This window comes from Acipenser ruthenus, chromosome 3 (genome assembly GCF_902713425.1).
Source record: "Acipenser ruthenus chromosome 3, fAciRut3.2 maternal haplotype, whole genome shotgun sequence".
Classification (NCBI taxonomy): domain Eukaryota; kingdom Metazoa; phylum Chordata; class Actinopteri; order Acipenseriformes; family Acipenseridae; genus Acipenser; species Acipenser ruthenus.
In genome coordinates, this window is record NC_081191.1 from 106786655 (window position 1) to 106802663 (window position 16009).

General features: G+C 36.2%; 1 protein-coding gene across 1 annotated transcript in view; it reads left to right on the forward strand.

The window, feature by feature from the left end:
* LOC117435771 (brain acid soluble protein 1 homolog) overlaps positions 1 to 15059 on the forward strand; it is a 36419-nt gene extending 21360 nt beyond the window's left edge. Inside the window, exon 2 of the mRNA XM_034059187.3 lies at positions 13411 to 15059. Within this exon, the coding sequence (XP_033915078.1) occupies positions 13422 to 14174 (753 nt within the window). The 5' untranslated portion in view covers positions 13411 to 13421 and the 3' untranslated portion in view covers positions 14175 to 15059. The remainder of the gene's footprint in view (positions 1 to 13410) is intronic.
* The last annotated feature ends 950 nt before the right edge of the window (positions 15060 to 16009 follow it).

Genomic DNA, 16009 nt, shown 5'->3' on the forward strand with positions numbered 1-16009 from the left:
TATCATTTCCATGTGATAAACATGGCTGAAAATATATATATATATATATATAGGTGCCTGATGAGCCAAGTTGATTTTGTAATATTGATGAATAGTACATTCATAACAATATTAAATAGTGCATACATATAATATACTTTTTTTATTTAATCAAAATACAGTTGTATAATATTTTGTTGTAAAAAATAAATATATTTTTGGTTTTGCAACTTCAATAAAGCAATTCTGGAGAATTCGTATTCCAAAACGCCACAGTGCTCCTTTTCTCATCTGTGTGATTTGGCTCTCAACTTGTCTTCGGGATGCATTTTGATTTTGAAAGCATAGGCAAAAAAAATACAATTTTAGGTAGTGCTGAGACAAATATCCGAATATTTGAACGAATATTTTTTGACATGTATTCGGATACAAAAATCAGATGTTCGTATTTGCTAGAAATGACAAAGATACCTTGCACTTATTTAGTGTCTCACCAGAAGTTGCATGACAGTTTAAAAAATGGCAAATGAAAAAGAGCTCCATGTGATATGTGAGATTTAATATATATATAAAAACACAGAATCCACACAGCAGCACTTCAGCCTCTATTTAAAAGTTTTAGACAGTACAAAGTAAACAAACCAGATTATGTGTGCGCACGCATAGTGATCTGTATGGAAAGCCATCTGGATCAAAAAAGCATTGTGCTGCTTTAGAGCGATTCAGAATCTCATGGGACAGAAAAAAGGCAAGCACTTCATTCTGAAATGCCTCGCTTAAACAGTGCCGAACTTGCTGGAAATGTTGTGAAGTGATTTTTTTATATAGATTTTATATACTATATATTTTTTGAGACTTTCTGCTATGTGGAATGTAATAAACAAGAGCCAAAACGGTGAGTTTTTTCCCCTTCATTTTACAACGCCATTTCCACGTTTGTTTTATTTGAAGTGTTTAAAGTTAAATTTCAGTATTTGTTTGCTTGTTCAGCTACAAAAAGGCACAAGTAAACCTCATGTTATTACTTTTTGAAAACGTGTCTATGGCCACTGTTTACTGTGAAGAAACGGCAAAGGCATGGAATGAAACTTTATGTGCTATTTATTTTGGGAATAAACAAAACAATGTTTAACTTGAACTGCTATTTGACATCCTTTGTTTTGTAGTTAATTCACTGGGGTAAAGTAAGGCCTACACAATGTATTCTTTACTGCTGGGTAAAGTGTATAGTGAAATGTCTTGCTGTAAAATAAAGGCACACACAGGGGCCACACCCCCTTGCCCTTGCTGCTATGCTGTCTCTGCTTGCGTTCAAGCAATATAATGGCTTTTATTACTTTTGGAAAACTAACAAATATGCTTTTATATCAAAAACAGGAAAAAAATGAATTAGAAAAAGCCATGTTGGTTTTCCACACCTCCCACCTTACAGAGGGTAACTAGTATTGTATAGTATTGTATTTCATTACATTTGTACGGTGCAGTGGCGGGTGGAGGTTTTTCATGATACGGGTACTATAGTTTTCTACTAACAGTTGTGGAGGTATGTTACTAATTTATTACTGAAACAGCCATCGTCCCATGAGTGACATTCACTTTCTTTTAGAAGGATGTTTGAAGTTTCACTGTATCCTGTTCAGAAAATCTAAATGGTCCCCTTTTCCAGTACAGAACCAAGACTTAGTGGGAGAAGAATGAGTGTAAATTTACAGTAATGCAGCACATTAGTTACCTGGTGTGGCAGGGTAGCTGTTGCCAACAGGGAGGAGACCCAGAAGCTTAAAAGCTGCAGTTTAAATGCTAAAGCACACGTTTATTAATCCCACAGGGGGACAAAACAATAATGAACAAACAAATACGGCACGAGGGCCAAAATAAAGAGTCAAACACTTTCCTTCTCCGAACACCACCCCCTCACAGGGGGTTTTCCTCCCTTTTTATACAGGTGGTCATTCCCAAATTGGCACCAATGACCTCATTAGGGACCCCATCCCTACCACACCCGGTAACTCTAAGCTAATTACCTAACTGTTACCATATCATTTTTTAGTAACAACTATGATATTTACGCTCTTTAACTTACTGTAAAGTGCTTGGAATAAGTGTGTGAGTGTGTGAGTGTGTGTGTGTGTGTAAACAAAAAAAAGATATGTGATTTTAAAATGCTCCTTCGTAGCTATTGGCATGCAATCCAAGTAGATTTCAAATATTACTGTATTTTTATAACACCTGAGGGGATTTTTACAGTTCTGATGTCAACAACTGAAATTGGAACAGTGATCAACTTGACTGAATTGCTGTCTGAATTGGTTTAGCATTCAATATAGAATTGATTAGCAATTTGCAGTCTTTGGGAAAAGCAGTCTCAGCAGTTTCGTTTCCAGAGGCTAATACACCATTGTGAGCTTATTGGGGATGTTTTAAATGAATATGTGGCTGCAGTTAAGCCATGATGACAACTGGCATGTCCTAGATGTCGCCTATAATTCCTGTTGAGACATAGTTTTTGCTGTTATTTTATGTGGCCTAAAGAAGTATGTATTGATATGCAATTGACCGTGTATTAAAATTCAGTTACCGTCACAGACAAAAGTATTGGCCCCCTACACTTCATACAAGATAATTCAAGACAACATGTTAAATACAAGAACATTGGCCACTGATTAATATGACAATGACCAAAATACACAATTTCTGGTAGTTTAACAAACAGTCTTTATAAAAAACAAAAGCACTTCAGCAATTTCAAATATCTGCAGTATTGGCATCTTTACATTCAAATTTTGTAAAATGTAATAAAACTCATTAAAAGATATAGTTATTAATTGAAAACCATTACTCAGTAATCAAGCTGCATTATAAAGTCAATAGCCAGAAAAAGAGGAACTTATATGATTTTTGTATAGGTTTTTTTTTATATCTGTAGTGAAGGCTAATGCCCAGCGTACAAGTGATTTATTCTTTTGTTTGAACATTTTATTTTGGCCCTCGTACCAGTTTATTTTGTTCCATTTTTTCATGTTTGTATTGTAAATAAACATGCGTTTAAACTGCTGCTTTCTGTCTCTGGGTCTGTTTCCTGCCGTTAACAGCTTGAGCGGTGACACTACCCTGTCACAGAATTCTTAAAACAAACTGTCTAAAATATGAACAGGAATCTGAAGTATTCTTCAACAAGACTAAAATAAAACCTTTCCCCAGAAATGGACCACAGTTTATGTTTGAAGGAAAAAAGGGAAAGCCTTCAATGAAGGAAACCTACATGTAAACATTGAGGTGGTTCGATGATGATATAGCAGTTCAGGGACTGGAGACATTCATGTGATTGAAGATCGAATGAATGCAGCCATGTGTCAAAACAATCTACAAAGTACAATCATCCCCTCTGCTCTTAGGCTGATTGGCAGACAGTTTATCTTCCAACACAACAAAGACACAAAGCATGTGGTTAAGTGAACTCTGGAATTCTTGAATAAAACAAAGATAAAAGTTCTGGAATGGCCTTCGAAATCACCAGAGAGCAAGTCAATAGAAATGCTTTGGACTGATCTGAAAAAATCTGTAGCCAAGCATTGTGTATCCAGTGTATCAGAGCTGAAGGAATATATAAGAAACAAGATGTAACATACGGGTTAAGAATTATCAGACATATCTGAAAGCTGTAACAAAAGCAAAAGGAGGACACACAAAATACTAAAGCAGGGGTAGGAATACTTTTGTCATGAATGACTATATGAAATAAGTTTGTTTTTCTATATGTATGCTGTGTATGAAACAATATATGATTCCATGGTACATCACAGTAAACTTTTATAAGAAGGGTAAGAATTATCACAATTTACAATAACAATGCATCAGTTCTGAGGTAAGTCAAGTAGACAATCTTTCAGATAAAATAGAGCTTAAAAAATGGAATTCATTCAGCTATGAATTCAAAATGTTCAAGTACTATTAAGTGCTGTCAAGTACCAAATACACTTAACTTGAATGACCCTATTTTAAGTGGCACCGTCATGAAAATACAGTTTTGTTTTTTTTTTGTCTTGACTGATCTCAACTATAATAACATTCCTAAACCTAAAATGCATTTCTATTTCATGATACACGCATACATTTGTTTGGACAAACTAATTATGCAACCTTGTAAGGGAAGTTTATGTATTTTGTAAACCTGCCACTGCGAACCATTTCAAATGTCAACTTCATATTTTCAGTGTTATGGAAACTCCTTGGCTAAAATCTAACTGTACCCTATAATTTGATAGTGCGGTTTCCGTATTCCATGCAGAAGAGAGGTTGGAGGTTTGAATCCAAGCAGATGATGTCTGTGCCGTACAAAGGCTAGGTAAATGTGTTTTTAGTTAGTCCAAAAGCTCCTGCTGATCTGGAAAAGGTTTTCATGGGATCAGCTGATAGAATCTTGACATATGACCCTGCTGAGCCCCTACTCGCAAAACTGTGTGGACACGGAGAGAAGAATATAAATAGGACCTTTTGTAGCAGGGTGTAGGATTTTGTTCTGTAGTTGGATGCAATGTTTGAAAGCTCTCCTTTTACAGGTTTTTACAGTCACTGTCTGCCAATAATGGCAGATGGAGAAAGCAACAGGATATATTTTATCAGGAGTCAAAATTGTTGTCTAGTACTATCATAGACTGCCAACTTTAAAGTACTTTTTTTATCCTGTTTATGCTAGTCTTACAATACTGAATTCTAAAACTTTTTTGAAAGTGTTATTTAAATACCTGCATTGTCTTAATATTAGTATTAATATTGGACTTTAATCGTTGGATTTTATTTTTAGTGTTTAATTACCTCCTTTGGACTGAGCATTAGATTACTGGCAAAACATAGTATTTGGTATTGTGGTAATAGTACAAATGATTTAATTTCTGTTTGATATTCAGTGGGTCTTTTCTACTAAGCCTGGCAATATGGTTCAAGCTAGTTACAGAATGTAGCAGGGTTGTGTATTAATTAAAATCATGAAATCAAGGTATTAGGATGTTTTTATTTCAATACATGTTTTTATTTCAAAGCAGTTTTGAAATTGTGTTTATTTTTACCTTGCGTATACAGCAGAGGTTCTAAATTTGTCTTAAAACAGTCCGACTCATTTGTTTAGTTCGGCTAGCGCTCCCACTCTTAATCTAAAGGAGACACTTTACTGTTTGTTTTTTGGGCTCGTGGTGGGGGTGGGGAGCACATTTAAAATCAATGATTTAGTGTATACACAAGTAGAATGCCCATTTTATGTTAATCTAGACTTCATGTAAACATCATTCACTGTTCTTCCTAGTGAGTTTGTATTATATTAGATGTACTAGTTTGTTTGAACGCATACAGTAACCGTTGTTACAAATATATATGTTTTCTGGTTCAGGAACAGATTTCCCCTTTCAAAATGAATATGTATGTTTTTATTATTTTTCCTTGATAGGCTATGGCCACTAAACACATTTACATCTGTAATACATCATCTTTTGAATTTCTTTTTTTTTTTACATTGGCTTTGAAGAGCTGTGCTATAGTAAATCCAGGGAATAGACTTCAATCAGTAGGACGGGCTTAAAGTACTATTTGAGTTATGTCTGGTGGAGAACTATAAAATAGCCAGTAGATTATGGAGAAACTTAAATTGGGCTATCAGAATGCCTCTTACAAACAGGGGAATTCATTAAACATGAGTTTTATGAATACCAGAAGAAATTTCATTGAAGCTTTTTTTTAAGACACAATTAACTGATAAACAAATTTGACTTGATTTACTAACATTTAATCTGGTGAAAAGTTTGCTCCACGTTTTTGGAAGCGGTATAAAAATTAGACTTCATCCACCGACGCCGCTGTCAGTTATATTGATATCTATATTTGAGCGAGAAAATAAGATTTTTCAGATTTGAATTGGACAGGAACCAACAAGGAATTAATATAAAATATACAATATGTCAACAATATTAAATCTGCTCACGTTGAATATGGTATAGTTGCATTACATTGTTTGATGTCCAAGTTTTGAAAGCAGGACATTGCTTGATAACCACTGTATAGAAAATGTTTGGAAATAGTCTTCTAAATGCATCTAGTTATCATCCATTGGTGTTGAAACGTAATTTGCCATTTAGTCATTTCTTAAGAATAAGGTGTATCTGTGAGTCTGAGGAAGCCTTTGTATTGCAATCTGAAATATGAAAAAGAGATTTTTAATGAAAGGGTATAAACATACCTGGATTAATAATGCAATGTTGAAATGTAAGTCTTTAAACTGGGGTCAGTTACTTCAACCTCAGTCATGTAAAAAACAAACACTATAACTTTTGTTTCAAATTAACTCCCATTTCTAAAATGGTGAGATCTATAATTCAGACACTGTAGTGAGCCTAAGTTTTGCACTTTTAAACAAGAAAAAAGACATAACAGATATCAGAGATATCTGTAATTAAAAGCAGACACATTTACACCTTCTCATTTTTTAGCATTATTACCGCAAGGTAATTTTACATGTTATAACCGTGTGCGTTGCAATGCTATGATTGAAAGTGATATAATTACACATCCTAAAACTAATATGCAATACAAAGTAAGACAGAGGAATACATGTGTGTCAAAGTATGTTGAGTACCTGTTGAAATGCCCTTGTGGTCTTTGCTATGTTGGCAAGACAATCGAGGAACTTCCATTTCACAAACGGAAAAACAAGAATGCAATTAGAAACAAGGATATAAAATCACCAGTCGCAAGACACTTTAGTGAACAACAGCACAAAGTCTGTACTCTCAAATTTATGGGAGGTGACAAACTTCTGTTACAAACTGAATCGCCTAGTGATATGAATGAAGGGCTATTATTTACTCTTTTTCTATAATTGCCTGTTTAATTAATTCTAAAGTTGTATATTGTTAGTATGTCTGTATGCTTTTGTGTATTGTTTTGAAAGCAATATGTTATTTTTTCAAAAAATAAAATTGTACTTCGAACTTATTTTTTAATGCTTGCCCAGTGTGAGTGCTAATAAAAGAAAGTACCCTGGCAGTGGGATCCTGTGCAGGGGAATTGCCAAATCCCTCAAAGCTGGAAGTGCAATCATTGTATACAGTGAACACTTGCTAACAGGAGCTTGGGCAAGCCAGCAGCTTCAGGGGAACGGTAAACCAGCTGTAAACAGAAGCATTTCCTTTAGTTCAACTTCCTTTGGATCCATTGCTGGCTTTCACTCGTGTTAATCTGTAATACATTGTGAATTAACCAATTGGAAATTCTATCAATTGTCAGTGCTTGTTCAGAAAACAATAAATAAAATCACTCTATTTAAAGTGCTTTGCTGTAAATTTAAATCTAAATGTTTATTGTCTACCTTGTTAAATTAAGCTAAGTTATCTGCATTGGAGTTGTAAATACCGTACCAGCTGGTTTCCAGGTAGAAACCAGGTAATGTGCGGTTCCAATAATTGATCTTTCTGGGCATCAGCAGTTGATAGAAATTTTAACAGGGTAGGCCAAAATCTTCTAGAAAATTGTTAAAAACAGAACTGAAAACATTTATTTTATAATGATATTTAGCTTAGACAGCGTGATTATTATTATTTTTTTAAATTTAGTAGTCGCCAATTTGTTTTAATTATTATTATTTTCTCCCTATTTAGAATATATCCATGTATTACTTAAGCTGGGCTCACCGCTACCACCCCTGCGCTGACTCGGGAGCGGCGAAGACGAACATACGCTGGACAACGCCGTTTTAAGTTTTAAGTTTTAGGCCGTATCTCTGGAAGAGTAGCACTTAGAGACTCAATTCAAAGTGTTTTGTGATCAGAGTATCGCCTGAGTGTAGCATGCCCAATTTCAGATAAATCCTTAAAAAAAATATTTTTGGGTGTATGTCACTTTAAATAAATAAAAACGCATGCAGTTCTCTTCTGCACTAGAATATAGGCTCCAGTGTGGGCTCTCTGGATAGCTAAGACCATTGGACAGCTAAAGTGATCCCCCTTGCACCAGTGGTTGCAGGGTTACAGGCTCAAATAAGAGCCCACCACCAGTCCCTTTCATCTCTATGGCACGAAAAAACACATTTTCAGGCATATCTCTGGAAGCATAGCACCTAGACAATCTGTTCAAAGTGATTTGTGATCAGAGTAGCAGTGTGAGCGTTGCATGCCCAAATTCAGATCAGTCCTTAAAAAAAGTATTTTTGGGTGTATGTCACTTTAAAGGCATGCTTTATAATGGTGTCTATAATCCCAATGTCAAAACTTTGTCAAAAACACCTCCGGGAAAATGCCCACCAGGGGACGCTGTTACAGGAGAGAGAAAACCTCAGGCCTGTGTGTCCTGCCCGTCTCAGTGACGTGAGCGACACGAATGCAAATAAGATAAACAGCATTTATTTTTACGAAAACGATAATATCTTAAAAACTACAAAAGATATAATTCTGATATTTTCAGCTTTCGTTCTCCACACCTCCATGAAATTCATGGTGTTCATGGTGTTATGTTTAATAATAATTGTCTCTGGATTGAGTATGACACGTTTCTCAAATTATTTAACCACAAAAATAGAATCCAGTTGTACAGGGTGCAGCCTGTCTCCCTGTGAACACCATTCAATGCGTTGATGATCACCTACGGACCCCATGTGTGGCTCATGGGGGACCATATAGACTATTCAAATGTGTCTCATGTGTCTTGATTACGCCTATTGAATGCACTGATTACATTCAAATGGGTGGAGGGGCTTATCAACTTCAACCTCTGTCTGGATCTCCTGTCTGTCCCTCAGCAGCGAATGCACGCACACACACGGCAGACGACTACTGTCACAAGCATTAATAACCTGTATATTTCTAAACAAGGGATTTAGGGGAGCTCCCTAATAAGTGTTTTTTGGTGTTTTTTTAAATATTCTCTGTGGCAGGAAGTCATTGAGAAGTATTGTAGCTTCTATGATCATTTTAGGTTCAAGAGGCCCTGTGAGTTTAACCACTGAAATTTATTGAAAATTACTTTAAATTGTGTACATTTTAAACACGTGGTTTTGCCACCTGCTGCCCGCAGTAAACAAACGCAAACATTTATCAAAACAAGCGCAGTAAACAAACGCAAACATTTATCAAAACAAGCGCAGTAAACAAACGCAAACATTTATCAAAACAAGCGCAGTAAACAAACGCAAACATTTATCAAAACAAGCGCAGTAAACAAACGCAAACATTTATCAAAACAAGCGCAGTAAACAAACGCAAACATTTATCTAAACAAGCGCAGTAAACAAACGCAAACATTTATCAAAACAAGCGCAGTAAACAAACGCAAACATTTATCAAAACAAGCGCAGTAAACAAACGCAAACATTTATCAAAACAAGCGCAGTAAACAAACGCAAACATTTATCAAAACAAGTTAAGAACTTTTGTTTGGTTGTTTTTCACTGTTGCATTTTGCATTTTTCCATTGCTACCAAATTACTAATTATGTTCTCGTCACCAATTGTTGGGTAATCCAGGACCTTTAAACAGTGGCTTGTCAGGATTTTATGTGTCGCTGTTTTCTGAAAAGCATGTGATTGCTAGGAAATCGACAGCAGTTTCATTTGTGAATACAGAAGTAGAAACAGACATACTGTAGGAAATTCAGATGTAGATACCTCTGGTATAAAGTCATTCTTGTAGGTTGTTACTTATGGTCTGTTTATTGTTATATATACTATTAAACTAATAACACAGTGTCATGCAGTTTGCTGAATGCTTAGTATTTGTAGTCGTGAGTAATTTAACAAAGATGATACCAAGTCAAATACAAGTTCCAGCTAAGGACAGTTGCTTCCTGTATGTTTTTGTAATTTCCTCAGTATATTTCAAAATATTTTCATTAGCGACACTAGTTGATAAACTACTGAAATGAAAATGACTGTATAAATAGTAACACATGATTGACACTTAATCACAATTTTCTGACAGGATTCTGAGGGGAAATAGGTCTGATAATCCTTGGGGGAAACCAGGAAAACTATTTGGACTGAAAAGTATTTAGGTTTATTAATTGCCCAGGGATGAAAGTGAATATTGATAGGTATGGAAGTTTATTTTGTTGTGCTTATCTTTGTTTTGTGCACGTTTCACCTTTTCTTGGATGTAATCTCTAGTCTCTCATGCGTTTGAAAATTAAAATCGTTATAGATCTCCCTTGCATCCAAACAGCTCAGTTTTCTTTACTATACATAACAAACTTTGCAGTAAACACCGTCATTTCCTGGTGCACCAAAAAAGGTCCCCTAAAAACTGTGTACTACTGTAGAATCATTTTTTTCATGTTTTATTTTAAATACCACTTTGATATACTAATTTTGCCATATACTGTATATTGTGTCATTGTAAGGTGATTATTATGGAGATTGTTAGCTAGACATGCAGGTGCATTTTATTTTAATTTTATTAGATTGTAGCATTTTTTGTTTGTCGCATACAAGCTAAAGAAAAGTTATTTGTAAACTACATTGTGGTCTATGGTTTTATGTAGCCTATACATTATGCTACCAAAATATGTATCCTATTTCTTCAAATGGTTTAATGTGTAAATATTTTCTTTTAAAATAAATGAGCACAGTATTTGCTGTTCACAAAATCATATGTACACACAAATCATATAGACTATACAGCCGCAGTAATAGCGTGCTGTAGTTTCCAAGATGTTTCGCTTTGTTTTAGTGACAATTCTAGGTAGTTTTGACTTAGTCCGGAAGCATTTCAAATGTTTCACATTGTTTTAGTTTTATTTTGGGCGTGGCTTTCATCCACTCCCTCCAGTAAATTAACCTGTCCAGATGCTTTTCCCAATGAATTAAGTTACCTGTGGTCACTTGTAACCACTGGGTCCTCAGAATCGCAAAAGTAAGAACGTGAATAAAGAGTGCATGAACCGGTTCAAATATTTGTATAAATGTATTAGATTATAGCCAAATCAATTTGAAGTGTCAGTAAGAGGCTGGGAGTGTATTATAAACGTCAAAGACGAATGAATGGACAGACATGATTAGGCAAAACTGTGAAAAAGAAAGGCTGACAAGACATGTTTCAGTCAAAGAGCTACATTACAGTTACTGCTAGCAGTTCAAATTACCCTTCCGGTTAATAAGCATAACTGTAAAATAGGTGAATATGTACACATTGTAATATTGTATAACAGTAATTTACTGCAGAAGCGTATGCACTACAGTAAAAAAAAAAAAAATTCTTGATGCCGGTTTTTCCCCCTATGTCCGTGCATCTGAAAAAGTTTTATGAATACGTTTGTAATTCTGTACGGTAATTGCAGTTGTGTCCTCCAACTCGAAGAATGGTATTCATTTTTACTTTACATTATATTACAACTACGTGCATTTTTTTTAAATGACAGGATTTCTGCACTGGTTTCTGGTTGCTTTGAATCCCTTTGCAACAATTGCAAGAAGTAACACTGAATTACCATACTTTAACTACATAGTGGGGGTAATACGTTAGAGGTAATTCCTGTTGGCCCCGCCCAGTCCTCTGAAGTCCTGGGGCTGAAAATGTGTTTACTTTGCGAGAGCAGTGTGATGTGTTCTCTATCGTGTTAATGTTTAAACTGTCAAAAGTCAGAGCAATGCATTGGAGTAAGGGAAGACTTGTACGCAATGATGGAAAATGTTTTTTGTTAAATTGCCAGACCTATATATATATATATATATATATATATAGATTCCCTTTAACCCTGAACATTTCCGTCAGAGTTAAACAAGGACTGAATGCTAGCAAAGTACGATTTCAAATATGTGGAATTTACAGTAGATTAGTGCTGTATCTTTAGGGATTCATGTAGTTATTTCACAATGTGCAGTACTCATGGATAATATCTATAGACTAATTTAGTTTTAACAGTCCCTTTCTGAAACAATTTTCACTTGCAAAAGAATGGGATGCATAGTCTATGGTGCCCAATTGAAGAAAAAAAAGCTACAAAATGTGTTATCAACATTTTCGTGCCAAGTACCAGTTGATTTTCTCTTCAAGAGACAAGAGATCAGACACTGACTGTGTCCTGTTTTCCGACTCCTGTTAATAACCAGCACCTTTTACTTTGTATATTACTTGTGTGAAATATAAACAGTTGAAAACATAATACTGAAATGTCAACTGTCAAGCGACTGTAACCCATCTCATGCTATACATCCAGTAAAGGGCATGTCATTCTCTAAGAGTTTAGTACATTTATATTTGATCATTGGGGATACCACTGCAGGATTTGTCTACTAAGTAAAGCTTCAGGACAAGATACTGGGCCCTGGTGCTTGGGGAACTGAGAAATCCTTGTGGATAAAACTGTACTGCAATTGTGGTATGCATGACTGACACTGCATCTTCAACTTCTGTTATTATTTTTAGTCATAACAGATGCTCCAGGGCCCAAAGAGAAAACAATTTAAATCGTATGACAGTTAATATAAACCAACCGCCACAACTGGCACCACTGCCCTCCCAATGTATTGCTGTCTTTTCAAAGGGTTCACTGCTTGATACTCAGTTGAACAGTCATGCTTTATGTTACCTAGGCAACTATTGCTAAAAAGTATTGCCACATAATTATAAACAGTATTATTTAATAATATTTCACTGGGGTTTGAGATCTGTCCTCTAAATCACTGCAGGAAGAGCAATAAAACCAACATAACAAACAAGTGCTCTGGGTTTTCTGTTCCGTACCCCATTACAGAATTTTTACACTGTCAGTGCACTAGTGAGGCCATTTTGAAAAGAGCTTTGAACATACCTTTGACAGGTATGTTATTTAAACAGTTGCAGCATCACGTGGGAACGTATAACGCTGTATTTTTCAGAATCCCGCTACTTACTCTTCAACCCAAATAGCATTAAACAGGAACTTACTCCTTGAAACTATAGACGTTCAAAATAAAAAATATAATATGCAAAAAAAAAAAAAAAAGAAACTATAGACGTTCAATTTCTAGCATCTCACGTGTTTTTTGGTATTGCATGCATACAGAGACAGCATTTCAGAAACACATGATCTAGTTATATCAAGTTGTGTTTTTATTATATTGTATTGGAGTTTGTGTAATATTTGTCCACATTCTAATTACTTCGAGGGAAAGATATGTTGTTGCTTAAATGTGAGTGCAAGATAAAAAAAAGCCCCCCCCCCCTTTTTATACATATGGCCACTCCCCAGTTCGCACTCAATTACCTAACTGGGGAATTGCCACACCTGTGTTTGTTGGCAGGGGCAGATTTAACCCCATCCCTGCCAACCTTACATTCCCACACACACACTATTTACATTTTAGGGCTTTCGCTCTGCCACAGAAGTAAAATGTTAGTATTGCCCGGACCAACATAAAAAGCCAGGGCATTCCCATTTTTCACTGTGTTGATTGGGTTATTTTCTCTTCATTTACAGACACAAGGAACATGGGAGGCAAGCTGAGCAAGAAGAAGAAGGGCTATAATGTAAACGACGAGAAAGCAAAAGACAAGGACAATAAGGCTGAAGGGGCAACAGCGGAAGAAGGAGAGGCACAGAAAGAGAACAAGGAGGAGATCCCAGCAGCAGAGGAGACTAAAGAAGGAACAGATGAGAAAACAGATAAAGACTCCAAGCCTGATGCCAACCAGACAGATGCCGAGGCCGAGAGCAAGGAGGAGCCATCTAAGACTGAGGAAGAGAAGACAGCCGCCAATTCTGAGCCAAAGGCTGAGCCCCCTCAGAGTACAGAGCAGGCCATACCCAAGCAGGAAGAGCAGAAGTCGGCAACTCCTGCAGTATCTCCACCAGCTAGCGAGGTCCCTGCCCCTGCCCCTGCTGTTTCAGAGCCTAGTGCAGATGTGAAAGCCCAAGCTCCTGCACCACCCATTGCAGTGAGCAAAGCAGAAGAGAAGAGTGCCAGTAAGGATGAGGTCCAGGCCAAAAAGACTGAGGCCCCCGCTGCCCCAGTAGCCCAGGAAGCTAAAAGTGAGGCACCAGCCCCAGAGCCAAAGCCCACGGAAGCAGCTCCTGCTGCAGCTGCCACTGCCTCAGCTCCTCCTCCCAAGGAGGCCCCAGCCAAGGAAGTAGCACCCAGTTCAACCCCTGTAGCCACCGACAGTGCCGTCCCAGCACAGGAGGTTAAAGCTTCAGAGGCTCCCCTTGCTAACCAGGATAAAACCGTAGCAGTTCAAGAATAATGGACAGCCCCTTTTAAACAAAAAAACAAAACAAAAAAACCCTGCATTCTTTTTCTGCTGTACAAACAAACTTGATTAAAGTCAGTTTTTTCCCACACCACCTTTCATGTCCAGTGGAATATCACACTACCTGCTCAGCCTGAAGTTTCATCAGGAAATGTCCCAGTTCACAAGAAATCATTGTTTTTCCTGGACTCTCGTGTTACAGATGCCTGAAAAGGAAATGGAAAAGGTAGAATCTACTAATCGTATATGCACTCTGCCAGTCCCATTAAGACCCTTAAGCTTTCTATGTTTTCATCTCTGCCTGTTGGGTCAGTGCTAAGGCAATCAGCTCCTGTGTTTTTTGTATTGTTACTTATGTTTTGTCTGCCTGTTTTACACAGGTAATAACCATCACTTTCAAACACAATTAGAACAAAAGCATTCCAGTCTTACAGTGCCAATCTGAAAGTAGAATTTGTCTGTCTTTCTCTTTCTTCCTATGACTCCAGTGTCTTTAATTTGGGACATATCTACCATATATAGTCTACTTAGATTTATCTATATGTATGTATATATATATCTTTCTTGCTCTTTGTTTCTGTCTCTTTCTCCTTCTATCTTGACAAGTTAATGCATGTCTGTGGTTGGGTGCACCTGTAGTTCTGTCTATCGGTCAAGTGGAAACGGAAAAAAATTAAAAATAAAATGTCTACATTCATTGCCATTCCAGACTCTCTTCCATACCGTGTCACTGTCACCACCCCACCACTCATTGATACAAAAGTAAAAAAAAAAGATTTGGAATATGGATGCATTCAAATTCTATGTAGTTGTATAAATGGTGCAACAGTAATAAAATGTAAGTAATTGAAAAAAACAACAACAATGGAGGCTAGTAATTCTTTCTATGAATGTGAGGGCGTTGGGTCTACACAGACATGTTTTCATTTGACTCAGGTGCTTGTACACTGAGTAAATGCATGGTAACTCAAGGCAAGTCACGCTCCACCGCGGTTATCCTAAAGTGCAGCTTGAAGTGTAAACTTATTATTTTCCAGTAGAGTGTGCCAGAGAATTTAATGGGCTGCTTACAGTTGTTTGTTAAGAAGATCATTTCTGCTTAAGATTTCAAATGAGAAGTTCAGAAAAATGAGAACGTAGCATATGAACAAAAAGACAATAGAATCCCCCCACACCAATCTCCTGGAGCCCCACATTTTGCACAAACGTAGCTATTTAAGGCAAACCTAACTGATAATAATAATAGCATTATTTTATTTAATGAAGTAGACTTACATTTTGTTATATGCTACAACATAGCGCTCACCTCCCGATAAGCATTGTACCAATATAGCATACAGTATAGTATTAATATAATAAACATACATTGTGTTTAATCAAACCTTCTTGAAAAAATACATTTCAGTTGTTGTCATGTTTAATGTTACCCACGCAGCATTTGTGCTGACCCAATGAAAAGGTTGTTTTTCAGCTAGAAAAATATTTATGGATTTTTTTTAATCAGTTTTTTATTTTTTTTTATTTTTTACATAGGAACCTTACGAAAAACAAGTGTTGGTCATGATAATATCAATTCTGCTTTCTAGCCCATGTAGGACTAAATCTTAGTTGCTTTTATGTTACATTTACTGTATGTATTAAGTAATTGTCACCATTTCTTTCTCCAATCAGTATTTTTGTTCTTGTTTCAGATCGAAGCTCCACTGACTCTAATTTAAAACGTGACACAGTGCTACATAATTTAAAACACCACTGGTGTATTTTTTTTTAAGTTCTAAAGAAAAACCCGCCAAAATGTAGTTTTTTTTTTCTTTCTTAAAAGTGTTTCC